Source organism: Camarhynchus parvulus, chromosome 2, assembly GCF_901933205.1.
Source record: "Camarhynchus parvulus chromosome 2, STF_HiC, whole genome shotgun sequence".
Classification (NCBI taxonomy): Eukaryota; Metazoa; Chordata; class Aves; order Passeriformes; family Thraupidae; genus Camarhynchus; species Camarhynchus parvulus.
The window spans coordinates 62250078-62270194 of record NC_044572.1 but is presented as its reverse complement, the minus strand read 5'-3'; the positions used below and the strand labels follow the sequence as shown (position 1 = coordinate 62270194).

The window sequence follows — 20117 nt, the reverse complement described above, 5'->3', positions numbered from 1 at the left end:
GCACCTGAAGGCAGGGTAACTGAGGTTCTTGTTAATAGATCACTTGCAGTGGACTAGAGTGAAATGACAGTGAGTGGCTGGAGTTCACATATGTGTGTGTGTATATATATATATATATATATATGTGGGTGTATGTACATAGTTTATGTTCTTTTATAAGAACTGTCATTTGATCCAGCACTGCTTGTGGGTCATGGCAGCTATTACGTATTGCAAGCCCAGGTCATACCGGGAGGAAAAGGGCTGGCATTATGACTGTTTAATTTCATCAGGAAGGGACAATCCCCATTGGACTCACTCTGGTTAGTTAATCCTTTTGAATTGGTCATTAACACACTGAGGGTTAATGTGTGTCCCCATTACCCCTCTGAGGGTCAGCTTGACTTTGTCCCAGAGAAAACCTTTCAGCAGGTCTGGGTTACACCAGAAAACTTTTCAACAGATCTGATGTGCCCAGGTCAACACTGAGAAGAGAATTATCATTACAGTCTCATGACTGTAATGTCAGTGACAGGACTCGAGGAAAACAGCATAAAGCTGTGTCAGGGTAGGTTTAGGGTAGAGATCAGGAAAACATTCTTCACCCAGAGGGTAGTTGCGCACTGGAACAGGCTCCCCATGGAAGTGGTCACAGCACCAAGCCTGGCAGAGTTGAAGACACATTTGGACAAAACTCTCCAGCGGCATATTCTGATTCCATGATAATTTCATGACGAGGGGCCAGTCACCATTTGGCTGGCCCTCGGCAGCAGCACCCTTCAGTAAGCCACCGATCGCGCAGACTTCCTCCTGGAGAAAAGCTCGCCACAGGTCCGGGTCACGCCAGAGAGCCCTACAGCAGCTCGGGACCGTACGGATCGCTCCAGCACCACCCCCAAGGGCCCTTGTCGGTACCACCAGACCAACTCTCATCCCTCACGTCCCTCCCTCCCCCGCCCCGCTCCCCTCCCTCCGCGCCTCGCGCCCGCCGAGGGGCGGAGACCCCGCCCCGCCGCGAGCGCGGGGAGGAGGCGGGGCGGGGCCGCGGGCTCAGCTGATGCGGGGGCGCGCGGCGGCGGGGCGCCGGGGGCCGGACGGAGCGTGTGCGCGCCGGGCGCGCCCCCGACCGGAGGAGGGGCCGGGGGCCGAGCCAGCCCCGCCGCCGCGGCGCCCGCTCCCCCGCCCGCCTCCCGCTTCCGCCCGGCGCCGCCGCCGCTGCTCTGCCCGTCTCGCCCCCAGCCCCGCCGCGCCCCGCGACGCCCCTCGCTCCCATCGGGCACCTCCACCGGCCGCCGTCATCGCCAACCCTCCCCCCACCCCGCCCCCCGTCTTCTACCGAGACGCTCCGGTTGTGGGGGTGACCCGCGCTCCGCACGGCCCCGGGCCTGCCCGTCGCTCCGCCCCCGGGCCCGTCCGGTGACAGTCGCGACCGCCGCGGGAGGTGGCGGCGGAGGAGCAGGAGGAGGCCGGAGCCGGGATGTCCGGGCAACAGCAGCAGCAACAACAGCCGCCGTCGCCACAGCTTTCTTTGGCGGCCGCCGTTCCCCCGCCGGCGCCGGGGATCCCCTCCGCCGCCGCAAGCCCCGGCCCCGCTCCGGCCGCCGCGCTCCTGCTCCACCCGCCACCGCCGCCTCCGGCCACCGCGGCGCCGCCGCCACCCGCCGCCGCCACGGCCGGCAGCAGCGGGCCCGCGGCCGCGGGGGCGGCGGTGCCGGCGCCGCGTTGGGCCTGGCGGCGGGGAGCGGCACCAGCGCCCCGGCGCCCTTCCCGCACGGAGACCCGGCCCTGAACGAGCAGGAGAAGGAGCTGAAGCGGCGGCTGAAGAGGCTCTACCCGGCCGTGGACGAGCAGGAGACGCCGCTGCCCCGCTCCTGGAGCCCGAAGGACAAATTCAGTTACATCGGCCTCTCGCAGAACAACCTGCGGGTGCACTACAAAGGTGAGGAGGGGCGGCCCGGGCCGCCGCGACACCCCCTGTCCCCCCCAGGGGCCGGTGGCTGCCCGACCCCTCCGTCGGGCAGTGGGCACAGGAGTAACAATAACAGGAAATAACACACGCTCCTCTCCCTCCTTCTTCCCTGTTTTCCGATCCCCTAAATTTCCCCCCGCAGCGTGGAGATAAGGGGCTTGTTTTCCCTTATTTCAGGTTTATTTTTCTCTCCTTTCCCCTCCCCCTCCCCCTTTCTGTCGCCGTGCAGGGAAAGGGGGGGACACAAGGGGCCGCCCCCGCCTCCTTATGCTTCTGGAGTGGGCATTATGTAAACTCCGAGACTTCCTCCGTGGATTCAGGTATCGCCGGAACGTTTGGGTCGGAGGCAGGAGAATAAAGGACGCTCGGCATGACGTGTCCTGTTTATGGTAATGAGCGAGAAAAAGAAGTGGCTGCTTTTTTTTTTTTCTCCTCTCGAGAAGAGCAAGGGTTAAATGGAGTTAAGAGCAGCAAGCGTTAAGCTATTGAACACGGAAATGACGGGAGGGGAAAGCACTGAGAAAAACACGGTTTATTTTTAAGCTGTGAAAAAAATGACTTTAAAGTCACTGGTAATAGTCTTGCCTAACTATTGCACAGAGTGATTGAGGGAAGGAACGACAGAGGATTTACATTAATAAAGGTGTCTAAAACTTTCCTCCTAGACGTTTCACAGTTAAAGTTACAGATTTTCAAGTAAAAGGTAAAAAACAGTATGCTTTTGATATTAAAAAATAACATCAGCGAGAGGTATTAGAAGAAAAACTTGTGTTGATTGTTATGAAATGTCATAAAACCTGGAAACATAAGCCTACACTCTGACCTGAAAAAACACAGACACATCTGGTGTTCTAGGCCCAAAGTCCTAAAGTAGAAGTGTTGTGGATTCAAAGCCACTTCTGAGTTGGCTGTGAAGAACTGGATCCTTTGTCAGTCTGTAGTCAAATGAACGTAGTGGGAGGGGAAAAAAACAACCGTGCAGTTACCCTTTCTCAGAGTTTGCAGTGGAGAAATTCAAGGGAAATTTCGATAAACATGTTACTGTTTAATCGGAGGAGGAAAACGGCAACACAAACACATGGCAGGATTTGACTGCCATGAAAGGATTAAATGTACTCTGGGAGACTTTTTTTTTTAAATAGAGAGGTTTTAATATTACACACACACAAAATACTCTGTTAAAAATTCTAAGTTTAATGCACCGTAAAAAGATAATAAAGGAGTTTGATGACTATAGAGCAGGTTTCTGGGAGGCACCGAGTGATTTAAGGATGTGTAATTTAATACTCAACTCTGAATTTCCTGGCTTTTGTTCAGTGTTTTATGACCTTGTATTTTTAGAAACATTTTGTATTTTCTGGTGCTTAGTGGCAGTGAGTTGTTTGGTTTTGGTGTTTTTTTCTTCTAAGATGATCACAGCTTAGTGGCTATGAACTCCTTCTGCTGGTTTGTTTTGCTTTGGCCAACTTATTTTTCTCATAAGCTAGAATTTAGAGGTTGAACCTCTCTGATCTCTCAGTTTTATTGCAGAAGTATATTTTCAGGCCTTCCTTGTGCTATCCCTGTTTTTCCTCACTTACTTCCTTTCCACAGTATTATAGAAAATCATTACCTCGAAGAAATTACAGAAGTCATGAAGCACAGTTAGTAGGTTATAACAATTAAATACCTTTACTCTGGCTCTTAAATAATGACAAGTGCTGAAGGTTGAAGAGTTCCTAGGTTAGCCCAAAGGACTTTGAAAAGGAGAGGTGCCAGTATAACGTGTCTATGCTTTTCTTTTTCCTAAGTGCAGATGGGAGTAAATGGCTTCTTAAGTGGCCCATCTTTTCTTCTGGGTAATTTAATGAAGGCGGCTGTTAGGGCAACTCCATGTTTATGTTACCAGCCTGGCACCTGGAGTTGCTAACTGGGCTAAGCAGTGAATGGCATCAGAGTATTTCTGCCTGAGAACCAGGAGGAAAACGTGCTGAACATCTGCCTTTTCTCCCTCCTGGATCCTTCAGCCCTAAGAATACAATAAAAGGGGAGAAAATGAGGAGGTTCAATGAGGAGAGTAAGGGAAGATGGCAAGTAGGAATGTGCTTAGCACTGTGAAATAGTGTTTTACAAATCAGATCTCAAAAGAAAGCGCTCACAGTATCTTCTTTTGTAATATTGACACTTTCAGTGCTTCTGAAATTACCTCAGTAGTAGTGGAAGAACATTGGATGTTTTTGTTGAGAGGAAATATGAATTATATGTTGAGCAGGGGTAAAGAACTGTTGTATTCCTGACCAAAATACTCAAGGAAAAAGATCTGCCCAAAGAAGCCAGTAACCTAAAGCAATTCTTACTGTTTTCAATTACTGTAGTATAGGTACCCTGTACACTTAAATTTTCTCTTCTACCTCTGTAGATTTCTGGCTATAGAACTGTTTTTCTGGAGTAATTTCCTTCTGTGACTGATAGGAGGCAGAAAGTGTTAACAGCAGTGTTTGCCCTCACCTTGGATGTATTGGGGCTACTGAAAAATTCTGTGAGAGGAACAATCAGCGCAAAAGCTTTAAAAGTTATTTTTCATATAGATACCTTCATAATTTTAATGTGCTGATGTATTGTGAGCAGTGATATTTTTGTTTCATTGGTTCGTGAGATGAATTATGGTCCTCTCAATGTAATTTCTGAAGATTCCTTTTATTTTCCTGCTAACCAGTGGACAAGTTGTATGGAAACATGAAGTGCAGTGGATGTCTCTTTCTACCCATTGCAGCTGGGATGTTTTGTGTACTGCATTTCTGGACCTGAAGATTTTTGCAAGCATCCTACAGAGTGCTTAAGAAATGGAAACTGCCACAAAACCAGGCATTGATCTAGTGGTGGAGGTTTTAAAAAAAGGAATATAGTCTAGCATCAGAATAAAAGCTCTTCAAATTTTGTTAAGGCAAACAAAACCTAAGAGTCAGTGGTTTTTTGTGCTATCTCTCAGAATCATAGTGTTACTTGGAAAGGAAAACTTAAATGGGGCGGTGTTTTTGTTTAGCAGGTTAGGTAGCTTTGTTAAAATCTTGATATGAAATACATAGACAATGGCATCAGTGATACTGTAAATATATGAAAGACTATATCTAGAGTATTTTTGTTTTTCCTATGGACAGACATACATTCTCGTGTTGCTGCCAGTTAGCTGTGCAAGCTGATAGAAAGCTAACACTGTCTTACTACCTGTTGTTTGTGGTTTTTCTTTGTAAGGGAGACAATGAAAAACTGTATCAGGAAAAAATGGATGTCATTTCACTTAATTATAATTTTTACAGCTCTGAGCTGTAGGTAAGTGGTAAAGAAAGCATAAGTGCATGCTGCACATAAATCATGCATTACTGCACAAAATTACATAGCTAGTAAGGCAAGACATCTTTAGAAATATTCCAAGATATTTCTAAAATACTCAGGATTAAGACATGGGTTCTGTTGAAAACCAGGGAATTCATAAATGGTGTATGTGATATGAAAGATCCACTAGACAGGCAGGTTAGGTTTCCAGCAGGTAGTGATCTATACTATGTAGTGTAAGGAGATAAAAACAGACTCAGATTTGTAACCATGGAAGAAACTATATACAGAATTAGGTAAGCAGACAAAATAATTGGTGCAGAAATAATGGAAACTCCTATAGAAACTTCACTTAAATTAGTCTTGCGACAATTGTCCAAAAAAGCTGAAGAAAGTTATGCAATTTTGACTAAACTGCCATTGCATGAACTTTTTCTAATGTATCACAGGCCAGGGGATCTTAGCCATACATTTATTTACAGTGCAGTTGCCTTTGAACTGCCTGTAGTGTAAAACAAAAATAAACTATTTTTCAGTGCAAACTATGCATTCCATTTCTTGTTGGAAAACGAAGAGGATTCTATACTAATAGTTCTGTATTGTCACTCAGTGTTACAATAGTTCTGTGGTGTCTCTTTTTCTGGCAGAGAACACTCAGGGTACATTCAGTACAGTTTGCCTGTTTTGGACAGCCTTGTAGCTCTGAGATGTCTTGCTTTTTTTTAAACTGGGGAAGTTAAAGTAAAATTAGTAATTTGTGTCTTTTGATTTGTTTTTTTTCTTAGAATTATAGAATCATTTAGTTTGCAGAAGAGCTCTAGGAACACCAAGTCCAACCACAAACTCAGTACTGCTGAGTCCTCGACTAAACCGTGTCCCTAAGTGCCACATCTACGGGTTTTGTAAATACTTCCAGGGGTGGTGACTCAATCACTTCCCTAGGCAGCCTGTTCCATTCTTGTCTCAGTGAAACTTGCCTAATGAATACAACAGAAGATTAGGCTTTGATTATTTTATTTTTGGCAGTGTGAGCAAGTCATTGAACCACCTGTTGGAAATAAGTGCAGTTCAGCTTATGTAAACTTCATTTAAGGATTTAAACTGGATAAACATGCTTGCTTTTGTCTAGGTAGGTGCTCCTATAGATTTCTTCTGGGCTATTTGGTGTGTATGCTTTATAAACTTATATTTAGGTTCAAAATTTCAAAAATTATCTTTTTTGAAAGCAGAGATGGCTTCTCCGAACATGTTTATATCCGAGTTAGCTTTTGATAGAATTAAAATTTAGATTAATTTCACTGTAATTTTGCTTAAGTAGTAGTGATACTACGTACTAAAAATCATTAGTGTGAGTGCTTAAAAAGTGGTATAAAGCATGGTCAGCTCATGGTTGTCAAACGCTTCTAATAAAAGCCCAAGTGAAAACAGTTCTAGTAATTGAACTTACCTATGATCTGGTTTATAGTGTAAAGTTCAAGATTTGTAGACCTGTTTACCCTTCTCTGCTCCCAGTGCATCTGTTTGCAGAGTTCTCTTTTTAATGATGAAAATCCCTACTGTTAAATACTACGTACTTCAAAAGTGTTCTTTTAAATACTCAACCTATAGCTTGTGACTGATGGAGGGGTGTGTTTTGAGGAAACATTGGGCAGTGTTTGTGTGATCTACTTCAGGTGTTTGGAACCTCCAGTTCAAAAGTTCAGAGTTGGGTGTCAAAGTTCTTTTTTATTCACAAGCAAGGAAGTGAGGATCCAGGTTACCAAAGAATGTGGCAGCAGTAGAAGACCTCAAGTTAATGGGCCTCTCAGCTCAAGAGCCTCATTGGTGACAGTGGTTGCAAGTGCCTGAGAAAAAATCTAAAAACATGTCGGGTATAAACAGTATATGTCTGTTTCCCCTCTCAGCTTCCAGCCATTTTAAGCTGGAGGACATTTTGAACTCAAGGCAGTGTCTCAGTTAACTGCAGTTCTAGAAGCTGTGTTCTCTTAAACACTAACATCTATAGTATCCTCTGCTAAGAAATTTTGCAGTTCAGCTAACTGTTCAGTTAAGAGCCTCTTTCTTGTCTTAAAGCAGGCTGATGAACTAGGATCTCATGACCACATGTAATTCAGTGTAGCCTGGTGGTACTGAAAGACTTAACTACCGTGTTTAGACGGTGTGGAGATACTTGGAATATTGGAAAGTAGTTAACTGGATGATGTTTAGCCTTCTAGACTTACTAATTTTATGTAAGTACAAATAAAAGCAGTATGCTCAAGCAGTAAAATGGGATTCATAGCAGATTATGTTAGAAGGACAGCAGTTCTAAATTTAGGGTGTCTTGTGTTTTAATGGGATGAAAGTAGTTTTGGGCACTGACTTCCCCAAGCATGTTGCTTCACCACATGAAGTGTTTGGCAATACTGGTAAGGTATCCTGTTACTTCTGCCCCTCTTTTGACCTCTTATTTGCAGTGTGACAGCTGTGTGTGGCTGTGTTGAGAACTGGATCAGGGAACTGATCTGCTGCTTAAAAAAATCTGGTAGGTTTCTTAAACCTCGATCAGCTAATCAATCTGGTTCCTAGTATGGCCTTGCAAATAAATGCCTGGATTGGGGAGGAGGTGGGAGAAGGGGAGTTTCAGGAAGAGGTTTTAAGAATACCTTAAATAGGTATTGTTGCCAAACACTTAGATTGTGATTTCACAAAGCTAAGTCTGCTGGGTAATAGATTTACATTTTCAATAATATTTGGCTGGTTCCTACTGCTTTAGTCTTTTCTATGTGGAAGACTTTCTCAAATAAGGAGAATGACTCAGACTGAAACTACACAGATTGTCAAGTGCATAGAGTAACCAAGGGAACTTCTTTGCAGTCTATTTTAAAGTTAAAACATAAAGACATTTTAGAAGAAAGCATTTTTCCTTCCTCCAGTGCATTGTTTAATCGGACTTCTTTGAACTTAAGGGATGTCTTAGGAGTTCAGTGTTCTGCCCTTTTAGCTGAAGGATTTCAACGTACTTAGGCATGATAATCTGTAATAGCTAAATGGTGGTCTGCCAGCATTTGAAAACCAAGCAAACTCATGGAAGCTCTAAGATTATGTACTTGGTTGTTACACTGGTTGTCACAGCCCGAGGAAATAACTTAAAAGTAGTGAACAATAAAACGTATTGTGTACGGAGGAGTAAATTACTGTTTTTTCCTCATGTGATATATCACATCAGCACGCAGAAATCAACATGCAGAACGTAGGCAGCAAGCTTAACATTGTCAAACGTGTGAGGTGATCGAAAGATTTCTGCACAAAATGTTTAGTAGTACTAACAAAACACTGAAGCAAGCAGTGGGTTTGCACTCAGAAAAGTAAGGTGGTTGGCCACTTGTGTTTAGGTAGTAGCACACTGGGGTGAGTCATTAACATCAGAGAAAACATGGCAGGTTAAACCTAATGTCAATGGATGAAGAATTTGTGGTGTCCAAAAAGGTGTTGGTTGCTGGTGCAGCCTTGGTGAGAGTTCTGCCTGGCTGAGCACGTGCCATTGGTTGGGAGCTGGAGGGTGCTGGCTCTGCAGGCTGATAAGCACTGACAGTTCTATGAACATTTGCACAAGGGAGCACTGTGCTCAGAGGTTCTGTACAGGTCAGTCCCTGACCCTCTGCCCTTAGAGGTTTTGTACTGTGGGCCAGCTGGGCCTTATCTTTCTGCCTGCCTAGGCTGTCATTCTCCTACAGTTTTTTCTTTGCTGTGTGACCTGACTTGCTGCACCTGAGACCATGATTAATCTGAGCCTGAGCAGTAATGCCAGTGTTAATGCCCCTGAAAGAAGTGTGTTTGGTTGTGGGATTTTTGCATATGCAGATCAATTGCTATGCAGGTGCAGTATGCCTCCCTGTCTGGACTGGAAATGACAGCTGGAGTGCTGCAGCACAAGTGATTTGTACAGCACACTCAAAACAGGCAGCTCCTTTCATCATGCTACAGATCCACTTCAAGAGTAGGCATGGGATCTGCATGAGTTATTCTTATGGCAGTGACAGTCTGTTCTTGGTTTCCATCTTACTGAATTGCCTTGCTTCTTGCCATGATCCAATATGCTTTCCATCTTGTTTGTTAAATTTTTTTAAACTATGTCCACTGGCCCATGCATGACTGTCACACAAAAGTTGAGGAGTTTTGGGTGTACTTGGGAGACACTGTGCTTGCTTGAGCAGGTTGTTGCTAGAACAAGTCATCTGGTCAAAAGCCTGCTTCCAGGTTGCTTTTGGAAAGGGCTGTGAGGAGAATGACACCTTCAGAAGGTTGGAGTTAGTAGAATGCAAGTGGCTCTTGGGTTTGGGTTGAAAATCCTGGGAGTAGACAAGAGCTGAAATTGGCCATTATTGTGACAGAGCTAATGTAGAGTGAGCCTAATAAGAAAAAGGAGTAGGAGCTGCATGAGCTCAGTTGCAGACTGTAAGGCTTAATGCTGTCCTGGAACAACATTGGAATGTAGAAATTGATTGTGAGTAGCATGTTCTGTATAATGACTGATGTTTATTCTGAAGGGTGTTAGAATTGAAGTGCCTTCAGTAACTTGTAGATTGAGAAGTACTAAGCATTAGATGAAACTCTCTTACTTTGTGTTTCAGTTTATAAAAATGAGTAAGCCCCGTGCATTTGAGAAATCATACAGTTCTTTCAAACACAGGTGGCCTTTTGTCAATCATGTTACTTAGAATGGTGAAACTTTTTCCTGGTTTCCCTTTAAATAATTGGAGGAGGACCTATTTGGATTACTATATCCAGGACTTCTTTTAGCATCCTTGGTTGCAATACAGGTGCTTACAGTATTTGAAACAAAATACTCCAGCATAAAAATCAGGTTGATAAGAATATTATATGTTGTTTGCTCATTGCATAAGTCTTTTGGTTTGAGTAGTTGGCCTGCATAGCTTTGAGTCACCTTCTGCAATTAACTAAAGTACATTTTTTGTGTGTTTTGAATGCTCTTGTTTTTCAGGTCATGGAAAAACTCCAAAAGATGCTGCTTCTGTTCGAGCTACACATCCTATACCTGCAGCCTGTGGCATATATTATTTCGAAGTTAAAATTGTCAGTAAGGGAAGAGATGGGTAAGCAGAGTGCATTATGAATTAATTGTTTCTTGAAATACTGCCTTATATCATCTTTCAGTCAACAGATGTTTTCAGTATCAAAAATTATTTTCCTATTTTACTACTTTATATAGCTTGATTCCTTATTGTTGAGAAATTGCACTCTTATATTTGATTCTTTTAAGAGAACTGATTGTGGTATTTATTGTCCACAAATCAGTGTACAATAAATATCAAAACATCATCTCATTTCTTCTTGACAAGAAAAGTTAGGGTTTGAATGACCAGATTGACCCTGCTCTTACCTCTAAAGGTGCTGGGTTTGGGCTATATGGATTTACACACTTTGATGTAATTTTTAGGGTGTGTAGCAGACCAACTTATTTCCTCAGTGTGATCTTTTCATGGATGTCATATCAATTTTGAAACAGAAAGTTATTCTTAAGGCTACTTGTTGATGAACAGTAATAAGAATAAAGGGAATATTCTGAATAAGTGCCTGGGAATTTATCACCCTATGGAAAGAACAAGAATTGATGAGTAAGAAGCTGCTGCTTCCCATAATCCATCTGAATTATGAATCTGTTGAAGCACAAGTGATACATGCTTTTAAGTCTGCTGAGGCAGATAGAATCTCACCTGGGAAAGTCTTGAAGTGCTAATGAAATCTTTGCTGAAGCACTTTAGTTCTTTTTCATCTTTCACTGCTTTTGGTAGAGGATGTGTGTTAATTCTGATGCACTGTAGGACTGCTTTCTAATGTGCTGTAGTACATTCTCTGGTTCTGCTTCAAGGTTGTAGTCAGGACTGGCTGTCCCTGTTCTAGGTACTGTACAAGCATATTACAGGTGCTTATGCCCTGGTGTGACAGTAAATCTTGAGAGAATGAACCATGGATGAAATTCAGTGCCTTTGTCTTTTCTTTGTCTTGCTGCAGTTTGTTTCTTTCATTTTCCCAGAGTCCTGTAAGCCCTCTGTTAAGTCAGAAACAGTATTCAAACTTCTTTGTTTTCCTTATAGTATTGCGTAGTGATATTTTGAAAGAATATCCTTTCAGTAGTGCTGCAGCTTTGTAGGGGCATTTATGAGTTTGTTGTTATTTCTGTTCTCAAAAGTTATCCCTGGGAGAGTTCTTTGCTGTGAAAAGCTTACAGCCATAGTTACTTTTGTTACACTGTGAAGACCTAATTATTTTTAAATTGAGGTGGTAGAAATTAGCTTTTCAAGTTGCATTCTGCTACCGATTTTAGGAACACCTGTATTTTGGGGTGTGGGGGGGGAGGTTTCTTGGTTTTTTGGTTTTTGGGGTATTTTTAATTTTAGGAACATTTTTTAAAAAATTATCCTGCTGCTTGCTGTGGGTTAAGGAGAAGTTCTTATTGTGACTTGCTAGTGGTGTGTCTCTTCTTGAAATAGTTTTCTGCCTCCTTAGTTTGGAAGGTAGCTTTTTTGAAGTGATGGATTTCAAAAAGTGTCCACATATGTGGGTGTGTCATTTTACATAGCTTCTCTAACACTTCACTGTAGATCCTTTGTGTTGGATTTTAATAATTTCAAATTCAGTAAGGCAACCCTGCAAAAGTGGGAAGACATCACTGAGTAAAGTTTTTCAAGTTTTTTTGTATTTAAGTGGTTACTTGTGAGATGTACATAGCTATGACTTGCAAAGTTGCCTGCTGAGATTGCATAAAAAATGGAGGGGTACTTTTTTCAGTTAATACTGGCTCATCCTTGCTTCAGCCTTGTGAACTTCATTTAGTGTCACTTTATGAAACATTAGCTGCATAATGAGCTGAGATGTGAATTTTTTTCATTGTGTCGGATAGTATGGTAGCTGGGAAATACTGTACACACAGCTAAAGCCAAATGCTGCTTGGCTGATAAAGACCAGGAGTCAACATGTGGCACCTCACTGGATGTTAAATGTGTATCTCTAGACCCTGTTCTCAGGTCTAGGTGGTCTTTGGTGAGATGCAGGATGAATCTCTTACAGTTCAGTGTTACCTTGCATTCAAACTAATAAATTTTTCCATAATAAGTAAACTGGGGAATTTAATGCAGAGAAATAGGACTATAGAAACCAGTTTCTGTCAGTTTGGATTTATTAGTTCTTTTTCACTGCCTGCTGTGTTTCACCTGGCTTGCTCCAGGTACATTTTTGCCATTTTTTTTTTCTTTTTGTTATCTAGTAATGGGAACAGAGTTCAGGAGGACCATATCTGTAGAAGACCAGCATGTAACTAATTGGGTCAATTAGCTAAAATGCCTTACTTGCAAAATCAAGTGTTCTCAAGGTGTTAGCCTAGCTGTGGCAGCAGCAGAGCTGTATTTTACCATACTGTTTAAAGTAAATCCTAGACTATCTGAGACAACTGAGATATCTATCTGTAAGCTGAAGTACAGCTTGCAGCTTGCATAAATGTCAGTGGATAATTTTGTGCTGTTTGTTTGGATTCCCTTTGGTAGTAGTCTTTACTACTTCTATTTAATTTTTTAATAAACTCCGTTGAAAGTATTTAGTCCATGTACCGTATTATAGGAGTATATCTAAGAGCCTTCTTGCTTGTGTGCTCTACTTAGCATGACTTGCCTGAAATAATCAAAAACCCTTTACTAAAAACCTGCTGTAGGAGATCTGTTTTTCATACTACTGTAGTACTTGAAGGTGCTGCTTCTGGAATCTAATCTTGCATATCTGAAAGTAGCAGGGCAAAAATGATTCTTCTTTGAAGAAGCACAGCTCTTTTTTGTTTAGGGTGTGGATGTAGCATGTCTTCTTGTGGCTGTGTTTGAGCACAGAGTTGGTTTTGTCACTCTAATGACCTAGGTCATTAAATTCTTTAATGTATCTAGGTGAGTAACTGGCTTGAGTAGAAATTTGAAGGTGTGTAATATGTTAATTTTGCAGAAGTTCATGACCAACTTTGAGAACCTTATGAACACACTGAAGAAAGTGTGAAAAAAACAGCTTTACTAGGAAGGAAGAACTGGATATGGGAATTGGTGTTGCAGAGCAGATGAGCAGCAAAGTTGCTTTTTGATACCTCCATGTGGTGTAATAGGGTCAGTAACTGATGGTACTGGATGAGAAAAAGGGAAGTGAGAATTAAGTTCAGTAGAAGTAGTAAGGTTGAAATATCATTCTAACAAAATCCGTCTTGGTATTTGTAGAGTGTTTGACACAAGGAGTCCTGATGTGCTGCTACAGTACAGATACATGAAATAATTACTCTAGATATTTTTGAATTCTTGCTGAAAGTTCTAACCAACTGTCGTATTGCTTTGTAAATATTTCCTGTTGTTCTTTATTTTTTCAGTTTTCTTTCTTAGTTTCATGTTGTCTTTTGTAGCCTAAGGGCTTCTATTTATATATATTCTCTCCTTTTATAGTCTCTTTGGCTTTGCTTTGTTTGGCTCATGTGGAACATTGTGGATGGTTATGTGAGTAACAGTAGAAGGGTAATGGGTGTATGGGGAACAGTACCAAGGTGATGATTAGAAAGCATGGTAGGAAGGGGACTATTAACTAACAGTAAGTTATGTCTGCATCTCTGTTGAAATGTCCAGTTAACTTAAAAATAAATAAAAAATTTTGGCCAGGAGAAGAAGCAGTCTCTGAACACTCATTGAGTTGGTGTCCCTTTTCCCAGTTTGTGACTGTTTGTATCAGCTTCATGGTAAATCTGATTGGATAACTTATTTTCCAAAAGCTGACCTCCAGAGTGAGATTGTTCTCATTCATTTTCCCCCAGTATGGCTGCTTGTATCATTTCATGAGTAGTTATGACAGCAAAAGAGGGTGAAACTAGGAGCAGAAAGCAAAATGTGAAACAAAGGGCCTGGGAATGCTACTTTTGGTCATGGTGTAGCTCATATCCATTAATTTTAGTTTAAATACAGCCTTTTGGCTTTTTAAATCTTTCACCAGGAGAGACATGTTCTTTCCCAGAGAAAATGAACTTCTGGGAACAATAATTTTATCTTCCATGTCTTGAATTTCTGTCCATTCTTACTCATTGATTTGTAAATACAATTAATAAGAATGAGCAAAAAATGGTAGTAATAGCATGTACTTCTAGACAGTCTTCAGTGCTTTTAGAACAGCTGAGGAAGATGTATGCTTAAAATGCAAAATCATAGAATCACAGAATGCTTTGGGTTGGAAGGGACTTTAAAGATCATCCTGTTCCAACCCCACTGCCAAGGGCAGGCACACCTTCCACTAGATCAGGTTGCTCAACACTCCATCCAACCTGGCCTGGAGCATTGCTGATTTTTTTTAAAAGAAGAATAAAAACAAGGATTGGGAGTGGTTAGCCATCCAGAAGAATTGATGAAAACTAAGTTTAGAAAGGCTGTATCCTTTTAGCAAATAGCACTGAGCTTGCACTTGTGTGAGCAGGGTTGTTTAGTCTGTGGTGCGGTGGTGCTGATGCAGATCTTCATGGCCAGCCTTTATAGCACCATGTGTAAGTTCTGCTAAATATAGTGCTCTAAAATTTTAGTACAGAATTCATGCAAGTAATCAGTATATTTTTGGTAAAGCAGTGTTAATAAGGCTTTAAACACTTGTTACACTATGGCTGGTTTTTAACGCTGGGTATACAATCAGTCATCTGTTGTTTTGGCAGTATCTTGTGTAGTATGTGTTGTGTATGTGATGAAGTAGGTGGTGAAGTAAAAAAAGGAAAAACTATCCAAAACAAAAATACCATGAGAATTAAGTTTGAGTGTTCATGACACCTATGCCTGCGGCGGAGCCTGAACTGTTTTAGAGTGTTTGAGTCATAAATGCTTTGTTGTCTCCTAGAGGATGTATGTGTAGCTCTTCAAACACAAACTATACTTTTTTTATTACAAGTTGTTTGTGTTGCAGTAAGTTGGCTTTTCCTTTAGCATCCAGTCTACCCATTTTCTTGTTCAACAGAAGCATTAGCCAATAAACAAAATATATAACACTGTCAGTTGCTGATTGGTTTGTATTTGTTTTGTACATTATTAATATATTCTGAAAATTTTATGCAGTCCCAAGACCTGTTTTTATAGTTTTAATATGTCTTCAGCTGGTATTTGTTAAAAGAACAGGCATTTAGTAAAACAACATGCAAAACTTCACTCAGTCTCTACATATAAGTAGGCCTTGCAGAGTACTTGTGTATAGGGTAGAATCTGATAAGGTCTGAAGTATCCTTCCTTCATTAGTGTCTTCATTTGAATTGTAGCAGCTGCAAGAAGAGAACAGGTCATGAATCAGCAAGTGTATCTTTTCTTAAACTGTAGCAGTAATTAATTTTTTACCTGAGTGTATGAGACCAGATATTGGCAGAAATGAACATTAACTAAATGTTTAATAAGATTGATTGAGGTTTGTGTTTACCTGGTCAGAAATATTGGAGCTGTGACAAAAGTTTTCTTTCTTGGATGGTGTATGCTAGAAATTGAAAATTGTAATTTAAAAAGAGTGTTAAGAGAATATGTTTGATTTCTTGGTCTTATCTTCTTGAAAAATCTTTTACTTCTTTCTTCTGAAGTTCATTCACATAAATACAGTGTATAGATGCTAACTTTACTGTAGTCCACATTTACATTATATTATTTTCTTTGTAACTATTCTTTTCTGACAGTATGGGCCCCAAAAAGGCTCTAGTCCTTGGGGACAAGTGTCCCAGGATGAAATGATGAAACCTCAAAGTGGGAGGGATGTCAGTAAATGAGCATCCTTCTAGGAACATTAAAGCAATCACAAGCAAAATGTTACAGGAGTAGCAGTTTCGAGCACTATGCAAAATGACTGCCTGATGTATTTTTGGTTTTGCCTCTCTATGCAGAACTGCATTGATCTGAAACCTGAGTTTATCGTGTTCAAAATACTGTTTCCTTGGAAATACTCTGTAAAATTAAACTTGTTTTCAATTTGAAATTAAAGACTCAAACTGTCTGGCATATTTTGAAACATTTAAATAGATTAACATCTCATTTCTTATTGTGATTGTGCAGACAATAAGGATCTTGAATTGGCACATTTCTGCAAAATTTTAATGCAGAGTAACTATATTAAAGATAAACGTAGGTACCTTTTTAATGTGGCTTATTTCTGGCCTCATAGTGTCAGTGAAAGCAGTGTAGAAAACTATAGGAGAACATTATTCAAACTTTTTATGTCATTGCAAGCCAGTTGTGAGGGCCCTATAGAAATTCATTGAGTCTTTAAAGTCCTAAAGATGATGCATTTTTTTTCTCTTTGTCCTCTTTCCAAGGTAGTAACATTATGATAAAGCAAACTCTACTTGGTATATAGCTTATATTTTTTTTCAGCGTTACTTCTGCTTTTCTTAATAATCTATGCATTGAAAACATTAGGGTGTTTTCAGTTGCCTTATTTATGGCTGTAATCTTTTAGTGCTTTGTCTTAGGTTCCCTACAGATAATATGGTAACCTAAGTTTTAATGCTGTATGGTTGAAGTTGCTTCCTTTAAATGGATAACGTGTAGAGAATAAGGCACCACGTTGGTTGCTTACTTTTTGCAACAGCAAAAGAGTTGGTTTTTGAAGCATCATGCAGCAGTTCCCCAGGTTATAATGTCTTCAGTAGCATATGTAGGCACAATGGAAGTCAGAAGAAATTTGACTCTTTGCAGAGATAACAGGTGAAATTTCTGTAGTAGGAAGTCTGCCACATACTATTATGTAAGTATCTGCTAGATTATGTTAGTTGGCTTTATAAATACAGCATGGAATTTTTGTTTTGGTTTTTTTTTTTTACTAGAGAAGTGATTGTTTAGTACTTGAATTTATCTTCAGCCTTTCTGAGTTGTCTGTGGTTTGGTATAGTTTTTGAGATTCCTCTTTATGGAGTGAGCAGGATAGGATATAATTAATCTGAGTTCTGATTTTTGTCAGCTTTCATATTGAAAGATCTTCCATATACCTTCAACATAGTGGCTACAAGATCGAATGGAACAGTTATAAATAAAAATCAGAGTTGTGGTTCTTTCTGGGTTTTGTTAATTTCTTGATCTTTTAGCATCTGAAGTTCTGTACCATCTCTTACTGCTGTTTGTTCCTTCTCTTTGGCTCTGGATGTTTTTATTTCTCAAAATTAATCTATTCAGGCATCCAAGTAGAAACTTAAGGCTCCAGCAAAAATGTAAATTTAGTTCTTTGACTAGAAAGATACTTGAGGAGAAAATAGTTATTGTGAGCTTTTTGCTTCTTAAACATTTCTCTGCAGAGAAGCCTAGGCTTTTCAGTATGTGTTACAGGAAAAAAGTAGGTATCATAAGGCCTCTTTTTTTTGACGTTTTCTCTTTTGCTTTGTGGTAAAAAAAAAAGACTCTTCAGCGAATTTTAATTTCTGTAGTTTTCTGGTGTTCCTAAAGTTTCTGTATGACTTGTGAAATGTAGACTAGAAAATGTGCAGAGACGCTAAAATGGTAACCTATATCTTAATTGAACTGGATTGGAACAAGAATAAATACAATTTGAAGTAAAAAAAAAGTCTTTGTAAAATACACTTGCTTTCTTGGTCCTTAATACCAATTTGTCTGTACTTTAAATTGCTTTCCAGCTACATTCTCTAATTTCAGACTCTCATGGGTTGATTTCATGTCTTCCATGAGTGGTTGTTTGTTATTTTTTGAGATCCTGTAAGAGCTGAGCATGTTAATGAGGTGATCAGTAGCAGCCAGTGGGACTGAAATTGCTCAAAAGAGGGGTTGCTTAATAAAACAGGCACCAGGCCACTTGGTGCCATTTGCCTGGGTAAATGATCCTCCCACTGCAACAGCCAGGGACATGTCTGGGTAGGGAGCTGAGGTGGAGGGACAGTCCTCAGGTACTAAAGGAGGCAGCATCAGAACCACACCACTGTTCACCCTCTCTGGTCTCTGAAGCCACAAAGCTGTGTCCATTTTTGGAAGGTGCTACAGGATGGACTGAGCATGCTTCTTCATGGTGCTGACACTTCCACTTGCCAAGGACAGCTCTTATGGCCAACACAGCTGCAGACAGGAAGGACAGGTCCACTTGGGTCTCCTAGACCAAACCTCTTAATGTGACAGGACAGCATCATGAGTTGACTTAGAACATTCTTGGCCTGCATTGCACCTGGGCTGCTTGTTGTGCTGCCCATCATTTTTGTCATAAGCTAAGGGAGGAAAACTTAAATACGTAGCTCTGCTACTCTTCCGATCCTGACGTGCATGAAATGTGAGCTTTAAGCAGCAAACGGGAGGACAGTTTGTGTACTTCCTCCCACTGAAGCAAGTCTTTGCAAACCCTGACTCTTGACGTAAACAAGGGTTAAGTGTCTTAAAAAAACAAACAAAAAAGTCCATTCCAGTCTGAAGGTTACAGGTGTGGGGAAAAAGTAATAAAGTTTCATGTAGTGGTTTGGGATAGATACAATTCCTTTTAATAAGTTTTAGAGCATTTAAAGCCTGTCTGTCATGGTACTATTTTCCCCCCATAGTTTATAGTGTACTAACCTAGTTGAACGTGAAATTAGCTATCTGTCAACTCTAAAAAATAATAATTAGCTTAATTGATGAGCCTTTAATTTCTCTTGCTTCAGACCATAAGTTGTAGACATTCCTTTTGCCTTGTAAAAGGTGTCTGTAGTAAATTTATTAGTTGCAATGTTTTTATCTAACTTCAGTTTCTATTAATAGCAAGTCTCCTTCACAAAATGGTGTTAACATTTCGAGTAGTTGTAAGTGCATCCCAGGGAAAAATATGTACTGTTAACATCCATCTTCTTCCTGAGATGGTGCTGGTGCCTAGTGCTTTCCAGTCACTACCAGTAGGTAAAGATTCCTTGTTCCCAGCTGTATTTAAATACAGTTTGCCTGTGTTTACAGCTGTTACTGAGGAAGGTTGGAAGTTAGGATATCTGAGGAAGAAAACAGTGGTGTTACCAAATTGTTGCCTAGACCATGATCTTCTATCTAATATTTTGAATTTTTGTGTAACCTTAGTCTTGTTACTATAAAAATACTGAAACAGAAGCTTGATTGCGTTTTTAATCTGACTTGCATTCAAAGGCTTTTTGCAGTCAGTGGAGTTAAAGTTATCTAAAATTGTTTTTAAAAGTAAACATCCTTTCTTTAACGAATAAGAGATTTTCAGTCTTCACATGAGTATCCTTCTTGTGTCAGACTATGCTAATAACAACTCTGCCTTTATTATTTAGGACAAAATCAAGGTCTTTCCACTTGTTGCTTTCATTTATAATTATTTTGTTGAATCTGCTGCTGCAGTGGTGCCTCAGTAATGTATTCAGCAGTGCAGCAAAGAATAATCCTGTTGTTTGTTGCCCTTTGCTTCAGCTCTTCAGTATTTTTAAATGTAATATCTGCTATATATGGTTCTGAGGTTCCATTTCATGCTGGTATGTTTGAAGGAGAGCAAGATGGTATTATTATACATTAGAAATTATCAGAGGAGGGCTTTTGAGGTATCAAACATAGAATCAGGTAAGGTAACTGTTAGAAATGATCCACAGAAAGAGCAGAAACCCCCATACACAATTAAGCATGTCACTTCTGAGATGTTCTGCTCAGTTCCATTCTGTGGCAAAAGCATTTTAAATAGCAGATTAACTTGCACTTCCAAGTGGAATAGTTGCTTAAAAATTTCATTTTATGAGATGGGAATACAAAGGTCTTGTTTGTTGACTTAAACTTTCTAGATTGCCACAGGTGAATATTTTGTTTTCATACAGTTTATTATTTCGTAGCAAATTCTTGTTAACTGATGTGAACTAGTGTCAAAATACTTC

At 40.6% G+C, this 20117-nt stretch overlaps 1 protein-coding gene across 1 annotated transcript in view; it reads left to right on the top strand.

Annotated features, from left to right (window-relative positions):
• The first annotated feature begins 1172 nt into the window (after window positions 1–1172).
• Window positions 1173–20117, top strand: part of RANBP9 (RAN binding protein 9) — a 38862-nt gene continuing 19917 nt past the window's right edge. Inside the window, 3 exon segments of the mRNA XM_030965396.1 lie at window positions 1173–1673; window positions 1676–1918; window positions 10245–10356. Of these exon segments, the coding sequence (XP_030821256.1) occupies window positions 1457–1673; window positions 1676–1918; window positions 10245–10356 (572 nt within the window). The 5' untranslated portion in view covers window positions 1173–1456.